This window comes from Octopus bimaculoides, chromosome 1 (assembly GCF_046866305.1).
Source record: "Octopus bimaculoides isolate indiv1 chromosome 1, ASM4686630v1, whole genome shotgun sequence".
NCBI lineage: Eukaryota > Metazoa > Mollusca > Cephalopoda > Octopoda > Octopodidae > Octopus > Octopus bimaculoides.
The window spans coordinates 81,907,620-81,928,147 of NC_142928.1; the positions used below are offsets into that span (position 1 = coordinate 81,907,620).

Sequence of the window (20,528 nt, forward strand, 5' to 3'; positions counted from 1 at the left end):
CGTTCGCTCAAGTCCATCCCGGCGCATGACGTGGCCAAAGAACCATAGCTTCTGCTTCATGATGTTTCGCCGAAGCGTCATCTCGCAACAGAGCTTTTCTAGTACCCAGTTGTTCGTCATTCTTTCCGTCCACGACACTCTAAGGATTCTGCGATAACACCACATTTCAAAAGCACTCACTCTTTTCTCATCTACCTTCAACATTGTCCATGACTCGCAGCCGTACGTCGCAATAGAGAAAGCGGCAGCTTAAAGTAGCCTTATCTTCAGCAGCATTGACACGCCACGACTCTTCCAGATGTTCTCCATATATTGTACCGCTTGCCTCGCTATTGCGAGCCTACTCCATATCTCTGGTGTGCTTGATTCACTGGTGCTGATTGTGGATCCCAAGTACACAAAATCATCCACTTCCTGAATCATCTCTCCGTCTATTATACTTACTAAAAACTATACTATATAATTTATACATGAGAAGAGTTAAGACTAATAACGAAACCTTAGCAATCATTTTACTAAGTTTTGGTATCTACACATGAAAAATAGATATTAAATTTAGTGGGTATGAAATAATATTTATCTTTAAGTGTTTGCTTCCAAGAGAAATTATACACTGTCAAAATAAGAGAATAATAAAAACAGTAAGAGAACCACAAGGAACAAACTGACATTTTATTTTAATTTTGTTTTCTTTAGCTACAGTATTTATTAATTTAATTCACCAAAGTACAAGAATAGAATATAAAATAAACAAATCTGAATGGAAAAAATCTGGTCAGGCAGGGGCTAAAATAAAGCTACAGTATCCATGTCTCATATAAAGAAAGAGGATAGAGGGAGAGGCGGGAGCATAAAAAAGTAAAGAGAAAAGAAAACCTGCTCAACCACTACTAACAATCATGTTCCTTCACATTGATTAAATAATAAAGTGATAAATAAATAATATGGTTAAGTAAAGAATAAATAAAATTTAGTTACTGAAAACCTGTTCTATCCAAGTTTGCCTTTAACACTTTTACCTTTTTTGTTTTAATCTTTAATTCCTTTCAGTCATTGGACTGCAGAAATGCTGGAGCACTACTTTGGATTTTGGTTGAATGAAGCGACACCTTGGGACTTATTTCTTAAAAACCTTATACTTTTTCTATTAATCTCTTATGCCAAACTGCTAAGTTAAGGAACATAAACAAACCAACACTGATCAAGTGGTGATGGGGGACAAACACAGACACACATAGATATATCCATTGTTTGTGTGTGTATATAAAAAATGTATGCATATATATATATATATATATATATATATATATATATATATGTGTGTGTATATATATATATATATATATATATATATATATATCATCATTTAGTGTCCATTTTCCATGCTGGCATGGGTTAGACAGTTTGACTAGAACTGATGAGCCAGAGAGCTGTACCAGGTTCCAGTCTAATTTGGTTTGGTTTCTACAGTTTGATGCCCTTTCTAATGCCGACCACTCCAAGAGTGTAGTGGGTGCCTATTACATGTCACCAGCACTGTATGTATATATATATATATATATATATATATATATATACACACACACAAAACAGGCTTCTTTCAATTTACATCTACCAAATCCATTCACAAGGCTTTGGTCAACCTGAGGCTATACCTGAGGAGAAGACACTTGCCCAAGGTGCCACACAATGGGACTGAACTTGAAACCATGTGGTTGGGAAGCAAAATAAGATAAAATAATGTGCAATGATATTAAAATATCAATATAGCTGGTACCATGACAGCACATAAATGACTATGTCATAGAAAGGCTTCAAGTAAATTTGTACACAGATTAAGTATTTGCATAGCTGGCTTAAAACCAAAACCATGAAAGACTATAGTGTTTGATAAAGGATACAAATCTCAATATTGAATTATCCCAAGTAAATGTTTATTTAGAAATTTTTCAAGCCTAACTATTCCAAAGATACTCTGTAAACATCCCTTGTATGGTTGGTTTCATGTAATTTTTTTGTCTTTTCATGGGAAAAAAAATAAAAATAAAAAAGGATTGTATACAAATAATGAGAGTGTGGAATATTGATTTCAAATTTTTATATATGAAACAAGCATGGCTGTGTGGTAAGAAGTTTGTTTTCCAACCACATGGTTCCAGGCTCAATCCCACTGCCATCTTGGGCAAGTGACTTTTATTATAACCCCAGGCCAACTAAAGCCTTGTGAGTGGATTTGGAAGATGGAAATTGAAAGAAGCCTAACATGTTTTTGTGTTGGTCACCCACCACTCCTTGACAACCAATGTTGGTTTGTTTATGTCTCTGTAACTTAACAATTCAGTGTAAGATAGAATAAGTATCACGCCTAAAAAAAAGTACTGGGTTTGATTTGTTCAACTAAAAGCCTCCAAGGCTATGCCTCAGCATAACTGCAGTTGAATGACTGAAACAAGCCAAAGGTATATGGTAAAAGTAAAAGATGAATTATTCAAGAGTTCTAGACCAGGGGTTTTCAAACTGTGGTCCGCGGACCACAGGGGATCCGCAAGGACAAAACAGGGGGTCCGTGGACAGCAAATACTCTTTATGGGCAATTTGATTTTATATATGTTTTTTAATCGAAATCTTTTAATCTATATATATAAAGATGAGAATGTGTGTCTGTCTGTCTCTGTGTGTGTGTGTGTGTGTGTGTGTGTGTGAATCCCTAAAACTCGAGAACTACGCAACCAATTTCATTCAAATTTTACAGATGCCTTACTTAGGGTTCCAGTTGTGTTTTAGTCAAAAAAAATTTTTTAACTTCTTACAGAGTTCGAGCCCACGGCAACATAATATCTCCTCCACTATTTAAGTATTACGTGTCAAAAGTGAAACAAAAACACTCATGTCAAATACTTTCACTTTAAAAATAAAACTATTCCACTAACTGAAATAATCACATTTCGATACTGTAATGACAGATAGTTTCAGAGAGAGAGAGATGTATATGTATACATATAGATGTATATGTACACGTTATTCCACTAACTGAAACAATCACATCTCGATACTGTAATGACAGATACTTTCAGAAAGAGAGAAAGAGAGAGAGAGAGATGTATATGTATACATATAGATGTATATGTACACGTATATGTATAGATATATATATAGATATAGATCTATATGCATACATGTATATGTATACATATATGTAGATGTATATATATATATATATATATAGATGTACATGTAATATGTACACATATATACATATATATACATGCATACAGATACCTATACATATATACACCCATCACACACATACACACAAACACACACATTAGTCATTTGTTTTCTTACCCAGACTCAAATACAATCTTACAGGACTTCATTTGTTACAGACCATATGGACAGCAAACAAATTATGAGTATTGAGAGAGACGGAGGGATGAAGTGTTGTGCATTTGTGTGTGTGTGCGTGTGGTATTATCCAAATATATTCTAATATTTCTTCTTGGCATTATTATTCTGTAGAAAGAAAGGATTTATAACTTGGTAATCACTTCCTGAAGATGATGCATGTACAGAGGAAATTCCACATTAGTTTGGATAGTTAACTTCCGATTTCTCTTGCCATAGAAAGCCACTCTAAAAAACTAAGAGTGCTATTTCCATCAATACACACATTCTACAATGTTAGAAAATGAGTAGTAATGATGAACGGGAGAATTCCTAACGTTTCATAAGTTGATGAAATAAAATATAATCAGACATTAAAAAAATAATAAATAACTAATGACAAGCACTGAAAAATATCTTTAGTAAATAGTACATTACTCTATTTTTCTACTTTGTTTTGTATCTATGTACTTGTGTGTGTGTGTGTGTGTGTGTGTGTGTGTGTGTGTGTGTGTGTATGTATGTATGTATTTGTCCCCCACCACTACCTGACAATCAGTGCTGGTTTGTTTATGTCCCTGTGACTTAGTAGTTTGGCATAAGAGACCAAGAGAATAAGTACCAAGCTTAAAAGAAGTATTGGAGGTAATTTGTTTGACTAAAACCCTTCAAAACAGTGCCCCAGCATGGCCACATATCAATGACTAAAACAAGTAAAAGATAGTTACTATTGTTAGTAATAGGCGGAAAGTCAGAAAATCCATATTATGTTGGTTGTGTGTGTGAGACTAATAAAAAGCTAAAGAAATATGAAGTGTTGAGTAAATTAACAATGGATCCTTATTTCAACTTGTTGAATTATGACAGTGAAACTGGCTGTACAAGTAAAATATATTTAATAATGATGAGCTCCATCAACATAATGATATAATGAACACCAGTGTTGTTAGGAGAAAGGAGAAACTGGGAGTTGTTTTTTTTTGCTTGCTGATAAAGGATTTATTAAACAGAGACATTTGTACAAAACTAAGTTATATAATACATATGTTAGAAACAGGATATTGACAGTGGAACATGAGCAGTAAATAAAGATAAGATCTAAAGAGGATGATGAAAAATTGCTTGAATGTGAACTTTTACTTTGCAATGTTTGAGGTTTGTATTTTTCAGAGGTTTAAATTCCACAATACACTTTCCAAGCAGGCAAATGTTTCTCTTGGAATAATTTCATGCCTTATGGAACCCTGTTATGGAAAGTACATCCTTCAAATTCAAACTTATGGAATGCTATAATGCTACACTGGTATGTGTTTTATCAGGTCATTAAGAATGAAATGTCTGATTTTCTTATGCATCAATTTTGACAGTCATTAACTCTGTTTTATCCTGACAATTCTTTGTTTTACAACATTGAAGAGTTGCATCATCACTTTTTGAAATGCAATTCATGGTGTCAAATTATATTGTGAGTTTTCTCTTGTAAATCAATTTTTGTGAACCCTTGGATAAATCAAAAATTCATGTTGTTTATGAATATGAGTTCCACCTTGGAACCAATGCATCCCACACAACTCAAAACATCAATAAGTTGTTTGGTGAAGATGTGGTGAATGAGCACACTGTATGTCGATGGCTTGAGAAGTTCTGGTCTGGTGACTTTACTCTTGAAAATCAGCTCCATGGTAGACCTGACACCAAGGTGGATAATGCTATCACTTCTGCCAGCTCACAGCCTTACACTTAATAATTGTTTCTACTAAAGGCACAAGGCCTGAAATTTTTGGGGAGAGGACTAGTTGATTACATCAACCCCAGTGTTTTACTGGTACTAAATTTATTGGCCCCGATAGGCAAAGATGAAAGGAAAAGTTGACCTTGGTGAAATTTGAACTCAAAATGTAAAGATGGATGAAATACTGCTAAGAATTTTGCTGGCATGCTAATGATTCTGCCAGCTCACCACCTTACACTAGCTTAACAATGACAAAGCTATTTTATTAAATTCTTATTTTCAAAATTGATTGAATCAAAGACAATCTTTTCCAATTGAAATATGGCAAGAAAAAGGTTAAACTTGAACAGCATACAACTAGAACCCTTGAAATCACTTCAAATGTTAGGCCCATTACTGAGGGCCTTTCCTGATAAATGTACATTCTTAACATAGCAAAGATTGAATCTCAATGGCTAGGATTTCTCTTCTGAGCCAGAAAATACTTGAGCTTTCATCAACGGCTAACCTTCTACAAATCTGAATAAGACCCACAATGGAGTACTGCTCCAACATCTAAGATGGTACTACTGCTACATACAAAGTTATCTTAGACTGCATCCACAGGAGGACCATCAACTGATTAGCATGAGGTCAATCACAAACACACACTAACCTCTGATCCACTAATATGCCTCCCTGCCTCTCTCTGCTACAATGGCCTGTGCACTTCAAAGATAGCTGGTTTGGGTTTATCTCCACTTAGGCACTTTTGACTACTTGTCTCATCCTCTCTTATCACTCACATTGTGCCCTTCAACCTTGCTCAAGCTCCATAGTAACCACTACACATAAGTCTTTTTTCCAAGAATATCAATCCTCTGGAATTACCTCCTTGAACATGTCATGTCATTCCTGTAGTCATCAATTTACAACTGTTTAAATGAAACATTAACAACATCATGTTACTGATCTCAGAAAGCCCACAAAGGCCATGGACATAGCTCCTATCTCCAGGCCAAGCTAAATAATCTGTATGCAATTGTGTGTGTGTGAGAGAGAGAGAAAGAGGAACTGAAAAAACATGTAACTGGGTATTCGAGAAGATTTTATAAAGTCTATAGAGGAAATAATGAATTTATTTAATTTATAGTAAAAGAGAGCTTAATTTATGGATGCTGAAGTGTTTGTATAACAAAGAAAAGCTAATAGCTAAGTATCCCTTACACTTGCAATGTGCCACTGAACACAAAGAACAATATATTTATATGAAACAACAAGGCCAATCCTTTAATTAAGTTGCTAAGAAATAGCCTTATGAAATAAAATAATTGCATTTTTTTTATATTGCTGTTCATAATATATACAATGGTGAAAAACACTGGTAGATAACAATTATTAACAAAACATGACAAATGAAAATGTCTGTCATTTGAAAGGTCAGCAGAAACAGTATTTCCTTCAACATATTACTCGCAGTATGAAAGCTATAAAGTGTTATTTTAGCTTTCAAATTAAAAGCAATGGGAGAAGATAATGACCAAATTAATATTATCTAGTTGTTGTCATTGTCAACAAATGTCCTTTTTCCATGTGGGCATAAGTGGGACAGTTTGACCAGAGCTGACAAACTGGGAGCTGCATGAAGTTCCAGTCTGTTTTGGCTTGGATTCTATGGCCGGATGTCCTGCCTAATGCCAACCATCTTACAGAGTGTGTTGGGTGTTTTTTACATGGTACCAGCACGCATAGGCACCTTTTACATGGCTCGACACAGGAACTTTGTATGTGGCACCAGCATGGGTGCTTTCTATGTGGCACTGGCATAATGCATTCTTGGACTGTAGCACATATTTCATACCTTATCTAATCAGTTGTTCATCTGTTACCACATGTGTGTGTGTGTGTGTGTGTGTGTGTGTGTGTGTGTAATGAGAAGTGGGGTGTAAAACAGGCTAAGAGAGAGACACTACATACAGTAATCAGTTAGTAATAAAAAAGACAGGTGAAAGATAAATAGTGTTAGAGAGAGAGAGGGTTACAACTAATGTGAAAGGAAAAGGAAAAACATACTAATATCTAAAAGGAATTTTAGAATTATAAATTTGCAAGGAAGATGAAACAAAAATGGTATAATTATTATAAAAATAATAGAAATAACCATGTAACAAAATATATTAGGAACTTATCTTTTTTAGAATTATTCATTAAGAAGCTCACTCTACAAACATGTGGTTTTGGGTTCAGTACCAATGTGTGGTAGCTTGGACAAGTGTTTTCTACAATATTCTTATGCCAACTAAAACCTTGTGAGTGGATTTAATAGATAAAAACTGAAAGAATTCCATTGTGTGTGATGTGTGTGTACATGTGCATGTAGATAGACATATATGTGTGTGCTTGTGTCTCCTTGTTATCATATTTTATGATACTTGTAAGCAAGTGTCACTACCATCATATAAGCAGTGTCACTTGTTTGCAGTCCTCTGTGAAAATATATCTGGCCTAGAAGAAATATTACCTTGCTTGGAAACAAGTGAGGGTTAAAATTTGCTTAGGAAATGCAAACCCAGGTCCAACCCAGGATGTTCAAAGCATTTTCATTACCCCCACCCCCATTACAAAAAAATTTTAGTGGGTCCACTTGTACCCCTTGTTCCCAAGCTTATGAGAAAATCTACTTTAATGAATTCCATCTGACTCAAACAAGCTTTGAAAAGTGGACAATAAATGATGATGATGATGATGACACAGGGAAACAATGAGAAACATATAGTACTTTAATATCATTAGATATAATAGTTGTAAGGTGACAAAAGTAACAAGACTAAACATTTCACAATTACTTTCTTCTACATTCTGAGTTCAAACCTACAAGGGCTAGATTTATTTTCATCCTTCTGAATAAAAAAAAGTTTAAAAAATAATAAATTTTACCAACCTAATTAACTACAGCTCCACTCTACAAAAATGTTCTTTGTGCCTAAGAAATCTATATTATCAGATAATTTTTAATCCTAGCTAAGTACTTGGTCATTTGTTCTAAGATTGACCATTTAGCATTCAGGTTACTCTGCCAAATATAATGCTTATTTATTTACATTGTTTTGAATTCATCAAGCATTATCTTGAGGCTTCAAGATTTTGATAATGTGATAGTTTATTTTTAAAATAACATTGTAGGCTAAGTGTAAGAGGTCAAATCTGACCTGATTGAACATAAAACAGAATATGTAGGCCAGATATGGCTGGTTTAAATGCTAATGGGTTAAGATGATCTCAACAAGAACTGAATTATGAAGTAATTTTTTTTGCTATGAGTTATGATTGTGGCTAATACCAACCTAGTGTACTGAAATTTCTTTTTCAAATAGTATAAAGGTAAAATAGGAAATAATAACAAAAAAATAATAATTTATGGTAACATAACTTTGCATTACCAATTTCGGTGCTTCTAGTTACATTTCTGAATATAATGTCTCAGACATTTGGTATAAATGATGTACCATAGAAAATTCAAAGAAGAATCTCAAATCAATGAGATGCACTAGCTATACATCTGGGACACTTACATATGAACATGAGCCTACACGCACACACACATTTTTATATATTGATATTGAACACATAATGTAGTGTGTGTACCATAAAAGAAAAATTAGTTTGTAAAAAGCTTTAAGAGATTTTACTTTTGCATTCTCCCACAAGTAACAATAATTGATAATAATAATACAAGATAGATAACATAATATATATATATATATATATATATATATATATATATATATATATATGTGTGTGTGTGTGTGTGTGTGTGTGTGTGTGTGTGTGTATAGTTTAGGACAAGCAGTAAGTTGTCATAATAGCACAAATATTTTTTAATATATTCCAAAGCCATCACAAAGAGAATTTTCACGAACATACCATAAAATAGAAAGTGGTTTGTAAAAACATTAATTTGAACAAAGATACACTAAACATCTACAGTAAAAAAGAGTCATATATCCTCATTACAAGGATATGTCCATAATTTGCAATAAAAAAAAAAAACAGCATAATTTATATAGTTACACTGAGGACGCAAAAGTTCCAATCTGAAGTACACTCTTATTTATTAATTATAATATAGATGATATGTCAAAGGCAAAATTGAAATATCTGACTAGGATATTGTTTGTAGTAAATAAGGAGACAATACCAATTTATAGACACAGCTTTTTATATTAAATAGGTTTAATTGTGTATACGTTGAAGATGACTTAATTGGTAAAGCAAGCCAAGATAATGTTTACTAGGAGTGTAAGTGGTAAAAATGATAGCATGCCACTTTCAAAAACATGCACAACAAAATGGCAAATGTACATTAAGATATATGTTGGTTAAGTGTTTAAGAGTATCAGCTTAAACTATACTGGGGCATACTGTAAGATAAAGCACTGTTTTTTTCTACTTGCCCCATACAAGAAAAAATAGCATTCCTACTCAGTAGTTAGTTAGCATTCAGAACAAGTAATATGCTAAATTCTGTAATTTATGCTAAATCAAATTTACACAACAATCTGGCTGAAAGATTGTATATCAAAAATTCATTTAAAACTATATGAAAGGTGCAGGCATGGCTGTGTGGTTAAGATTGCTTTGCAATCACATGGGTCTGGTGTCAGTTCCATTGTATGGCATCTTGAGCAAGTGTTTTCTACTACAGCCTCTGGCTGACCAAAGCCTGGTGAGTGGATTTGGTAAGTGGAAACTAAAAGAAGCCTGTTGTATATATATGTGTGTGTTTGAGTATCATTGTGTCTGTGTTTGTCTGCTACCACCACTTGACAACCAGTGTCAGTATGTTTACATCCCTGTAACTTAGTGGTTCAGCAAAAGATACCGATAAAATAAGTACTGGAGGTTGATTCATTCAACTAAAAATCCTTCAAGGCCATGTTGCAGCACGACCACAGTCTAATGACTGAAACGAGTAAAAGAAAAAAAGATGATACTAAACTCAGTAACTATTCCCCCATATTTTTATTATTTTTTAAAAATTTACAATGTCTGGAAGAAGGGACACAGCCCATAGCCTCTGCAGGCTCTCTAGACCAGTGAGATTGATGCCTTTAATGTTGCTCTTGTATTTTTGTTAGTCAAGATACTAGATATGAGTAGGGAAGAAATTCCAGAGAGTTAACATTCTGGGAAAGAAGGGATGGATGAAGTAATTAGAGCAGGAACTGGCATTTGAGTACAACAGAAATGGTAGGAGAGGAAAGACAAATAGGATATAGATATCCGTTTGTATCTATCCTTTCACTAAAACTGAACCATATTCATAGATTAGATGCTTAATTACATCAAATACTAAATCCACCTAAGTAAATATATACCAAAGAGTGGGATGCTTCCTGTTGGAAGCAGTAGCAGTACTGTAAAACTGATTAGTGTTTTGGTGATCTGCACTAATAAGTTAAATTCCCTTCATGGGTGTGGGGAGAAGAAAGGTTGTTTCTCATACACACACATATATAATCATCATCATTTATTGTCTGCTTTCTATGTCAGCATGGATAGGACAGTTTGATAGGATCTAATAGATTTGAGGACTGCATTGAACTCCACTGTCTGTTTTGGTAATGTTTTCTATGGCGGGATGCCCTTCTTAACACTAACTACTCTACAGAGAGTACTGTGTGTTTTTCTTAAGGTACTAAGACTAGGAAGATTGCCAAGTAACTTGCAAGATAGAAAAATTCCTCCATGACAGAGTGGATGTGTAGTAGAGAGGGAGATGGTTTTATGCTTAGAATATATACATATAGATTTAACTCATGTAGTAGACATATAAACAGGCTAAATCTAACTATTTCTTTATAGACTGAAAAAAATTATGAACAACCTTAATTAATTTTCAAAAATGATTGAGTTCTCACCAGAGGTGTCTACATCAATGGACCAATTCATAGTGTACATAGTGAAGTGCTCCAGGGATTGGAGAGGGTAAATGGGTGAGTGAGTTCACAGGATTGCAAAATGAGAGAGGGAGATGGAGGGAAAAATGTACTGGATGGGCACAGGTAGATGGAGGGGGTATTAGGAGGATGTACTGTGGGGAAGAGATTCAACAGGGACATATTGTATGCAGACAAAATTCGCTGAGGCAGATTTTCTCGAGTTGGATGCTCTTCCTGTTGCCAGCCCTCATTTGTTTCCAAACAATGGTAATATTCAGCTTAGTTCTTCAAACATGAACAGCTCCATGACCAGACATGTTTTCATGGAAGCTTGTATGGTACTTTGAGCAAGTGTCTTCAGCTATATCTCTGTGTTGACCAGAGATATAGCTGTGCTGACCAGTGCCTTGTGAGCAAAATTTGGCAGTTAGAAACAGTGGTGTGTGCGTGTGTGAATGTTTATTGGTCTCTCACCACTTGACAATTAGTGTAGGTTTGTTTACATCCCTGTAACTTGGCAGTTCAGAGAAAATACCAATGGAATGAGTATGAGATTTAAAATAAATAAAGGAGTCAATCTGATCAACTAAACAAAGGTGGTAATGCAACAAAGCTGTAGTCCAATGATTGGAACAAGTAAAATACAGAAGTGTCTGTTTATGTATACATCAACCAAGACAGATGTTGTATATATATTGTGTCCCTTTATCTTCTACAGTTAAAAAAAAGGGACTAAAGTAAGTACTGGGACCTAAATAACTGACTAAACACTTAAAAAGGTGGTGCTCCAGCATGACCACTGTTCACTGACTGAAATTAGTGACAGAATAAAAGAATGTGCAAGTATTGACAAAACTAACATAAATCAAATTTCTTTCCTAATGAGAAAAGCAATATAAAAACAAGTATTTCAGCAATGAATAAAAGAAATATGATTTCATTGCAAGTTAGGGAGAAAAGAGGACAAGTATATAATCCATAAAAATTAAATAAATAAAGCAATGATATGAAACTTAAAACTTCAAACCAAGCCTTCATAAATCCTCTCCTTGTTTATGACATGAGTGTATGTGAAGGTGTGTGCATGTAGGTGAGAAAAAAAAAGAAATAAAACATGCAGCAGACAGACAAACTGACATGGAAAGAGTATGTGAATTAGCGTGTTTTATCTATCACTCTCAAGGACATATGACATGGTACCATATATGATGCTTTTCCAAATTGTTTTAGGTATCTACATAGCCACAAGCAGACAAAGACACCCTCCTGACCCTTCCAACCATGTCTCAGTGAAGGCTGGAGGGAGACAGATTTGCACCAGCATTAGGCTGCTATCTACTCTTTTCAGTTAAATGGACTAGGGCAATGTGAAATGAAGTGCCTAGCTCAAGGACACAATGTCCAGGCCTGCCCAGTCTAGGAACAAAACCTACAACTTTATGACTATGAGCCCAACACCTGAACCACTGAAAAAAGCCAATGTGTGTGTGTGCATCTGTGTTTGTGCACATGTGCATTTATTTACATTTGCACACAACAAAAGTCATAAGCTAGAAGCTGTGCTGTTGTTGTTAGTTTCTCTTGTTAACAGATTGTCCAACTGCTTCATTCTACATTCAAAGTTGTGTGAAATAAGAGATTCCTCATAGGAAAAACAGGTGAAGGTTAGCAACAGAAAGAGCATCCAATTGTAAAACAAAGCCTCAATAAAATAATCATCTAACCCATACAAGCAAGGAAAAACAGACATATAATTAATAAACGAATATATTTCATAGGTTTTATGTCTGCTTTTTCCACACTGACATGAGTTAGATGAGACTTAACCAAGGTAGTATCCCACAACTGAATGACCTTCCAGTTGCCAACTCATATTTGTGCTTCAAATTAGGTATCTTCAGTCCACTGGTTTTCACATGTTGAAAATAAATGACCCCCACCCAGCACCACCATATTGTTTAGAGGTGGGCACCCAAACATTGCCAATACTAAGTCTCACGCACACAGAAATGTATGGGTGGAAGTTATATACTAGAGTTAGGGTAATGAGGGATGATGATATGCAAGCTAAATAAATAGACTGACACAGAAATAACAAAAATAAAACAATAACTCAATAATCAAAAATGAAAAAAAAAAACCCACTTCCTTTTTACAAAGTCATTGTTTTCATTTCCAACCAAAGTAGTAATTAGTGAAACACATAAACTCACACATAGTCACATGCAAACACACAAACTCATACTCAGTCACAGGCAAAACATACAGACATAGTCTCACGCTCACTCAGACATGTACACACACACTCATAGACACACACACATACATGCAACACACTCACAGACACAAATATTAAATGTGAGAAAATCTTATTTGTTGAAAGGTAAAATCCAGTTTTAGCCAGGTCAACAACAACAAAGTTACTTCTTCACATGTATTTGTTCTGAATTTACTTCTAAATATAGGCACAAGGTCAGAAATCTGGAGAGAGTGAGGGGTTAATTGATTAAATCATCTACAGTATGTGAATGAATGGTGTTTTGTTTTATTGGCCCTGGGGGGATGAAAAGCACACAGTTGGCCTGTCAGGATTTGAACCCTGAACATAAAGAGCTGTAACTAATCATGTCTTGAATGCCTTTTGATTATAGGTCTACTTCATCAGAGTTGATTTTGTATTAGACTATAGCATCCACCAGTATAATGAATGCATTGCTCTTGTGAGAATCATTTCATCTATGTATGCATGGAAGAATAAATATAAAATGGTGAAAATATCTGAAGAGGGTTTGCATTGCAGGATGACAACTTCTAGAAATAATATTGTGGCTGAGAACTTGCTTTCCAACCATGTGGTTCTGAGTTCAATCCCACGACATGGCACCTTTGACAAGTGTATTCTGTTATAGCCCTCAGTTGACCAAAGGATTTGGTAGATGGAAATCGAAAGAAGCCTGTTGCATATGTGTGTGTGTGTATGTTTGCCGCCAGTGCCAAAAAGTGCTGTTACCAAAATAGACCCAATGTCAACTCAGCCATGCCAAATCACCAATATTAAAACAATCATGCCCAATTGTCACATTCCAGAGGATTTAACAACCTCTCTAGTGCTGATTCCATAAAAATATACATTAAGTATACATTGTAAAATGGATGGCAAGCACTTGGAGAAAACATAGGGCTGTGAAATCCCTTTAGTTTTGTCACACCAAAATTTATCAACCTTTCTAGTATTAGTGCCACAAGAAAATAGACCCAGTACACTCTATCAAGTACGTGGTGTTAGAAATGGTACCCAGCCTAGAAACCAAATCAAAATGTCACGTTTTAACACCATTCTATGAGAGCAGTGGCTTCTAATAAGTGATTTGGATTATAACCTATTCAAGCTATGTCATGCCATCAGACATAAAATATGATAATGATAGTGACACCAGTCTCAAAGATTGTGAGTCCAAATCGACTGTGATTGTGGACTGGATAATTTATTACTTAACTATTAGAAATAGATACCAGAAAATCTCTTGGAACATTACATCTGCAATAGACAAGTATCTTCTCTTGGAGAAGACAGTTTCTAATCTATTTAATGTTGCAGAAACTTGTGTGATTTATAATACAAGTACCAGCCAGTTTATATTTTCATATTGCATCCTAGATGTTAATGGGATTATAATAAAAAGAATAGCATTTGTTCAGAGTGTATAGTTTAACAACCAATGAGTATTTTAAATAAATAAAAATAAAGTCTAAACTGGAATTAAAGCCCTGATAGCAGCAATGTCAGTGAAAAGATACAGGAAGCTGTCAAGTTAGATAGATGAATATTGGCTTGCTTATTCAATCAGATACTGTTTAGTCCAATCTGAATGAACTGGTTCACAAAATATCACAAAGATTGACAGAGACGTCTGTGAACAGGGTGTGGGCAGGGTGGTAGCAGCAGCATCAATAGTAGTGAAAGTAGTGGTGGTGGTGGTAGGAGTAGGAGTAGGAGGAGGAGGAGGATGAGGAGAAAGTGGAGGAGGGTGGGTGATGGGTGTTTGAGTTCATTCTGTTATGATTCCATCCCTGAAATGTCTCTACTGGTTAGTTACTAATAAATTTCACTCATGCAGAGCACCATGAATGAGTCATGTCACTGACAAAATCAACAACACACACTATTATAAAAACATAAAATCCGTTAGAATAAAAGTGTTCTATTGATTGAGTCTTCTCAGTTTGAAATGTATCAAATTTATATTTTGCTGTCTGTTAGGAACTTCAAACATAGACAAAGAAAAAAGAAAAAAAGAAGGAGGGGCAGAATTAGCTGAAAGTGATGCCAAACAGTGCCAAGTTATTGAGGTTGAATAACTAAGTTGTAGTTTTTGCTTTTGTTTAATTCCAGGTCATCCTTGATGGATCAGGTTTATGATAAAAAAAAAACATTGTCGCTTTCCATTTTTTAGGGACTATATTTTCCTGTGTGTCCATTCTTTATTTAAGATTGTCGGCAGGGCTGCCTTTAGGCATGAGCAAACTGGACTGTTGTCCAGGGGCCTCACTGGTCTAGAGGCAAGGGGCCAAATTCTAATCTGTGCATCTTGTGGCTTGCTGTCAATAAAAAATACTATAGGGGCCAGTACATTGATTTGCCCAGGGGCTATGAACCTGCTTTGATAGCCTGATTGTAGGGTATGATTTGAAGGAAATTTGGGACCTATTTCTAGCATGTCAAGACTACTAGAAAACCCACCAAGCTGATAAAACAGTCTAATTGAGTATGATAAAACAGTCTAGTAGAGTATGATTTGTAAAGTATGATTTGAAGGAGATTTGGGTACTGTTTCTAGCATGTCGACTTACTGTGTAAAGGCTCCTTTCACTGGAGCTAGTTGATATCATACTGAACACCAAGTCACTGATTACTGGACAACACACCAAACTGATAGTGATCTACTGGACTATGAGTAGAGGCATGGCCGTGTGCATGAGAAGTTTGCTCCACAACTGTGTGGTTTTAGATTCAGTTTCTATTGTGCAGTACAATGGGTCAACCAACACATGTAAATGAAATTTGATGGATGTAAAGTGTGTAGAAACCCATCAGGATGGATCATACCTGGGTAGTTGACTTAATCCATCACCCAGTTTAACAACACTTGTTTTTATTTTTTGTTCTTTTTCTGTGCTTTTAATGGTGCACCCTGTTGCAAGCATTCATGCCAGACCTTCAGTCTCAGAATAGCCTCCTTCCTTTCTTAATCTTGGTTTAGTCATATGAGGAAGGCTTTAGCTATCAACTTCAGTGACTCTGAAATTGCTTGTTTGTTGAATGTAGCTACATTCTTTTTTGTTCAGGCCAGAAAGAAGCTGGGGGCCTCTGGCAGTAATGTATTGTCTGTGGCCAGGAGAAAGAAACATTCTTAGCACTTAGACATCAAGTCGTGTTTGTCCAGTAAGGTCTAAGGTAGCATTGACAACAACCCTAAAGTGTTTATGAGAGTCATTACCAAGCAACCAAAAGTGATTGAGACCACTCTCAGGCATGTGGTGCATGAGAAGCTGGGAAACTCTGGACCTCTGGCAGAAATGTGTTGTTTGTGACCAGGACAAAGAACATTATCAGTTGTCAGATATCATCAGGCCAGTCAAGTTTGTCTAGCAGGTCAAGGGCATCATTAACAATCCTAGTGAGCTTGGTAATGGGATGACCATTACCAAGCAATAAAAGGTGGAGGAATCCACTATCAGACATGTGGTGCATGAAGACTAAGATACAAGTTATGTGATGAAGAAAGGGCAGTTTATTTCTGGTCAAACTGGGAGAACCTTGTGATCATATAACTCTCCAATATCATGTGGTCCCCTTGCTCTCTAGATTTAAACTTTAAACTCTCTAAACTATTTTATTTGGAGGTTTCTGTTGTGGGCATAGTGAATACAATAGGCAGAGGCCACCTGATCATGGCATGCAGTCACCTCTTTAGCTGCAACGAGACCATTCACTGGGGGATGTCATTAGGGCTGAGAGTAACTTTGTTGAATGACCTGTTTGTTAGATTGATTATCTTCCTTTACTAGTTTCAGCTCAAGAGCTGCAACCATCTGAGAAATTGTTATTTTATCTGATCGGTGTCTTTGTTTCTGCAAGTATTTTGTTTTGCTTTTTGTTTGTTCTGGCACCCCTGTGTATCATCACAGCAGATAACATAATGGGGGTAACATTTTCAGAGCAATGATAAAACTAGAGAATTGTAATGCAATCACTCTTCCTACTGTAAATAGACGTCAAACCTACTTCCAATTATACCCTACTATCTTCAAAGAGGAGAAGGAAACATTGGGTAATGTATTCTTAGATATACTTATGTCTAAAACAACAAATGGGATAGTCACATTTCAGATATCTTCAATTATAAGTCTACTTGATCAGGGCTTATCTGGAGGTCAAACAATGACAAGAACATTTGTTTTGGTGGACTGAAACATAAGACACATTTATGAGAAGTGAGGTGATTGAGTTAATGAAGAATGCTTCAGTATTATATCATCATGACCGATATCCAAATTACAGAGGAGAAGGCTAGCCACTAGATTTGGTTAAAAGGAGACGATGAGCGATGGCTAGAGAAATATTGAGCTTTGTTTTTAATAACCAGTTGATCTAGCAAGCGGGACCTCATATCAGTGAGAGGGGGCCGGTGCACATTGATGCCGTCGAGAGGTAGGCCCCGAAACGGCACGCATTCTCTCCTGATGACCCCATACATTTGCTGGCTTCCGGTATGCAGAGTTCCTGGCTGGTAGCACTTGCATGTGCAAGTTGTTTGAAAGACATCTTGATGTTTTAAACAAGTGAAAAACCAACTTCCAACTAAATAAATACAAAATTTTAAATGAGATTGAAAATGAATCTAAGAGTTATGATATTTTTATGTGATAAAATTAAATTGAAATTTTCCATAACACAACTCCAGACAGGAAATTGTGGTACATTCCTGCTTGTTAACAATGTATTCCTTGGTGTGAACATATGCACTCAGAAAAAGAAAAGTAAAACATAAGATTAATGTTATAACTAAATAATTTGATTGTCATATTTCTTAAATTAGAGCTAAAATATATTAAATTGAAATTGATTGAAACAAAATAACAATATATTTTCAGTTGGAAGTTACTGTACTTGCCAGAACAAGTACAAAGGAAGCAATTCATATGATGTTTACAAAAGTCTGGATAAAGAAAAGTCATAAAAATAATGTTGAAATGTGAAAGAGAATATAAAATAAAACAACCATTCTCTATTTTGTTATTGACTAAAAGCAAGCAATGTTCAACAGAGCCATTGAAAATATTAATTTCAAAATATAAGCACCAAAATACAAGCTGACAGTTAAAGAGTGATACAATATTTGTCTTTGAATTTGCAGAGTTGATAGTTATAATCTATAAAATATCATGCTATATGTTTACAGTTAACTATTTTCCTTTGAGTATTATAGTCCTTAAAATTCTCTAAGATGTAGAGGCCTCTTTTAATTTAACATTTTGTGTTAATCTAGTAGTGTCAATTAAAATAACCTACTTATTAATGAACTAAAACTCACAAAAATGAATTTAGCAAACCAGATATGACAAGCATAGCAAAATATAAATTCAGATTTAAATAGACAAAGCAAATGAAAATGAAAGAGCAAATATATGTTAGAAATTCAAAAAATTCTGAGAAAATTAATTTTAAAAGCTAATTTCTTAATAGCGCATTCCTAAATGTTTTCATAGCAACTCATCCATACCAGAGTGTTCTTGCAGTCTTCCAAAAGCTCAACCATTTCCCTCAAATCCATTGCTCAGCGTAGATGCTGTAACTGTATCCTGTGGCAACTAAATACAAAGCCAATGAAATTCCTTATCTTCCAAAATGGTTGTCAAGTTCCCAGAACTAAAATAAATGAAGAAAAAAAAAACCAGATAATGAAGGAAAATATGAATCAATAGTACTTTATAACTTGATCTGAATGCAGATTTTTTTTTTTAAATGATGAAAGAAAATAACCTTTAAAAATGTCCAGATCCTGTGTAATATTACAGCAGATTCATTTATTGATAAATAACTAAATATTTTTTTATGTATTAGGCATTAAATAGACCAGATTAAGAAAATAGATTTATGCTTTTAAACAGTGACTAATCAATATGCTTGTCTAATTTTATTTTATTTTATAATTTTCATCTGGTAGAATATGTAATGGTTACAGGGTGTATACACACATTATATCTGTATATGTGATGGCTTGTCACTGCATCTTCTTGCAAACACAACAACATAGAAAACCAGCCAAACTAAGTGTTGTGTATGTCTTACAGGGTAGACTGACAGCTTGAAAGGTTATTTCACATGAAAAGAATTGAAGGGTCCCTTCTATCCTGTATCAGCCTTCCCTATATGAGCAGCTAATGATGCAACTTGCAGTGTTTATCTTATCATAAATTTCATTTTTCATGTTTTCAACAGCCTGATATCCCTCCTATCACCAACAATTTACAAGGTCTACTGGGTGCATCTTATGCAGTTGTTAGAAAAGAGGTTACATCAATGTCAGGAGGACTAAAAATGTCCTCTACTTTGTACCAGTTCTATGAGTTGCTACCAACATTTCTCAAATACATGCCTGCCTACCCACCTGCATGTATGCATACATGTACAGAATGTGATGGGTAAATTGTCACCATTTCATATTTATAATTTCACACATGCACATTGTTTGTTTTTGATTTTGTTGATTACACAGTATGGTAGGATCAGTTAGGCACCATCTGTGAAAAAAACAGCACCATGACGCAATTCACTCAGCCAGAAATTTGGAAACAACATGCTGTATTGCTTGGCATTTGTGTTGGAAGCTCCAATACAAATATTTCAGACTGTTTGGGTGTCAATCTTGAGGACAGTGCAGAAGATTTGGAAAGAGCTGGATGAGTCTGATGGTGATTACAAAGGTACAGCAGCTTGGAAAACTCACTCTGATTGTTCTGATAAAAGAAGAACTCCTGAATTTGTTGGTGAGATCCAGGCTATCATTGACAACAATTCCCCCAAGTCAATCAGGTCCATCACCAGTGACATGGGAGTGTCTGAGTTTCTTATCAGGCAGGTAGTGCATGAAGACATTTGGTATTCCTCCTACAAGATGAGAAAGGGCCAATCTTTATCCCAAACCATCAAGAAACAAGAGGAAAGACCATGCCACAAAGTTTTTGAACAAACTCAAAACAACCGTTGGCTTGCTGTGTTCCCAAAACATGTACCAAGAGTGATAAAAATCAGACATCCAATCAACATCATGGTGTTTGGAGTGATCACTAGGCGATGTTATGCCTCTATTCATCTTTCCACATGGCCTCAGAGTCAACTTGGAGGCCTACATCAAGTACCTGGAGGAGGTAGTGCTGCTCTGGGTGAAAAGGGTGGCTGCTGGAAGACCCTTTGTCTGGTAACAGGA

At 35.3% G+C, this 20,528-nt stretch overlaps 1 protein-coding gene across 21 annotated transcripts in view; it reads right to left on the reverse strand.

Annotated features, from left to right (window-relative positions):
- The window catches only part of LOC106874564 (uncharacterized), a 268,447-nt gene that overhangs the window by 83,206 nt on the left and 164,713 nt on the right, over positions 1-20,528 (reverse strand). For 15 of the 21 annotated variants that reach the window (XM_052967832.2, XM_052967814.2, XM_089353099.1 and 12 more), the window contains one exon: positions 18,822-18,967. The exons of the other annotated variants lie outside the window; for them this stretch is intronic. In XM_052967832.2, the coding sequence (XP_052823792.1) occupies positions 18,822-18,872 (51 nt within the window). In that variant the 5' untranslated portion in view covers positions 18,873-18,967. The remainder of the gene's footprint in view (positions 1-18,821; positions 18,968-20,528) is intronic. 21 annotated transcript variants of the gene reach the window in all.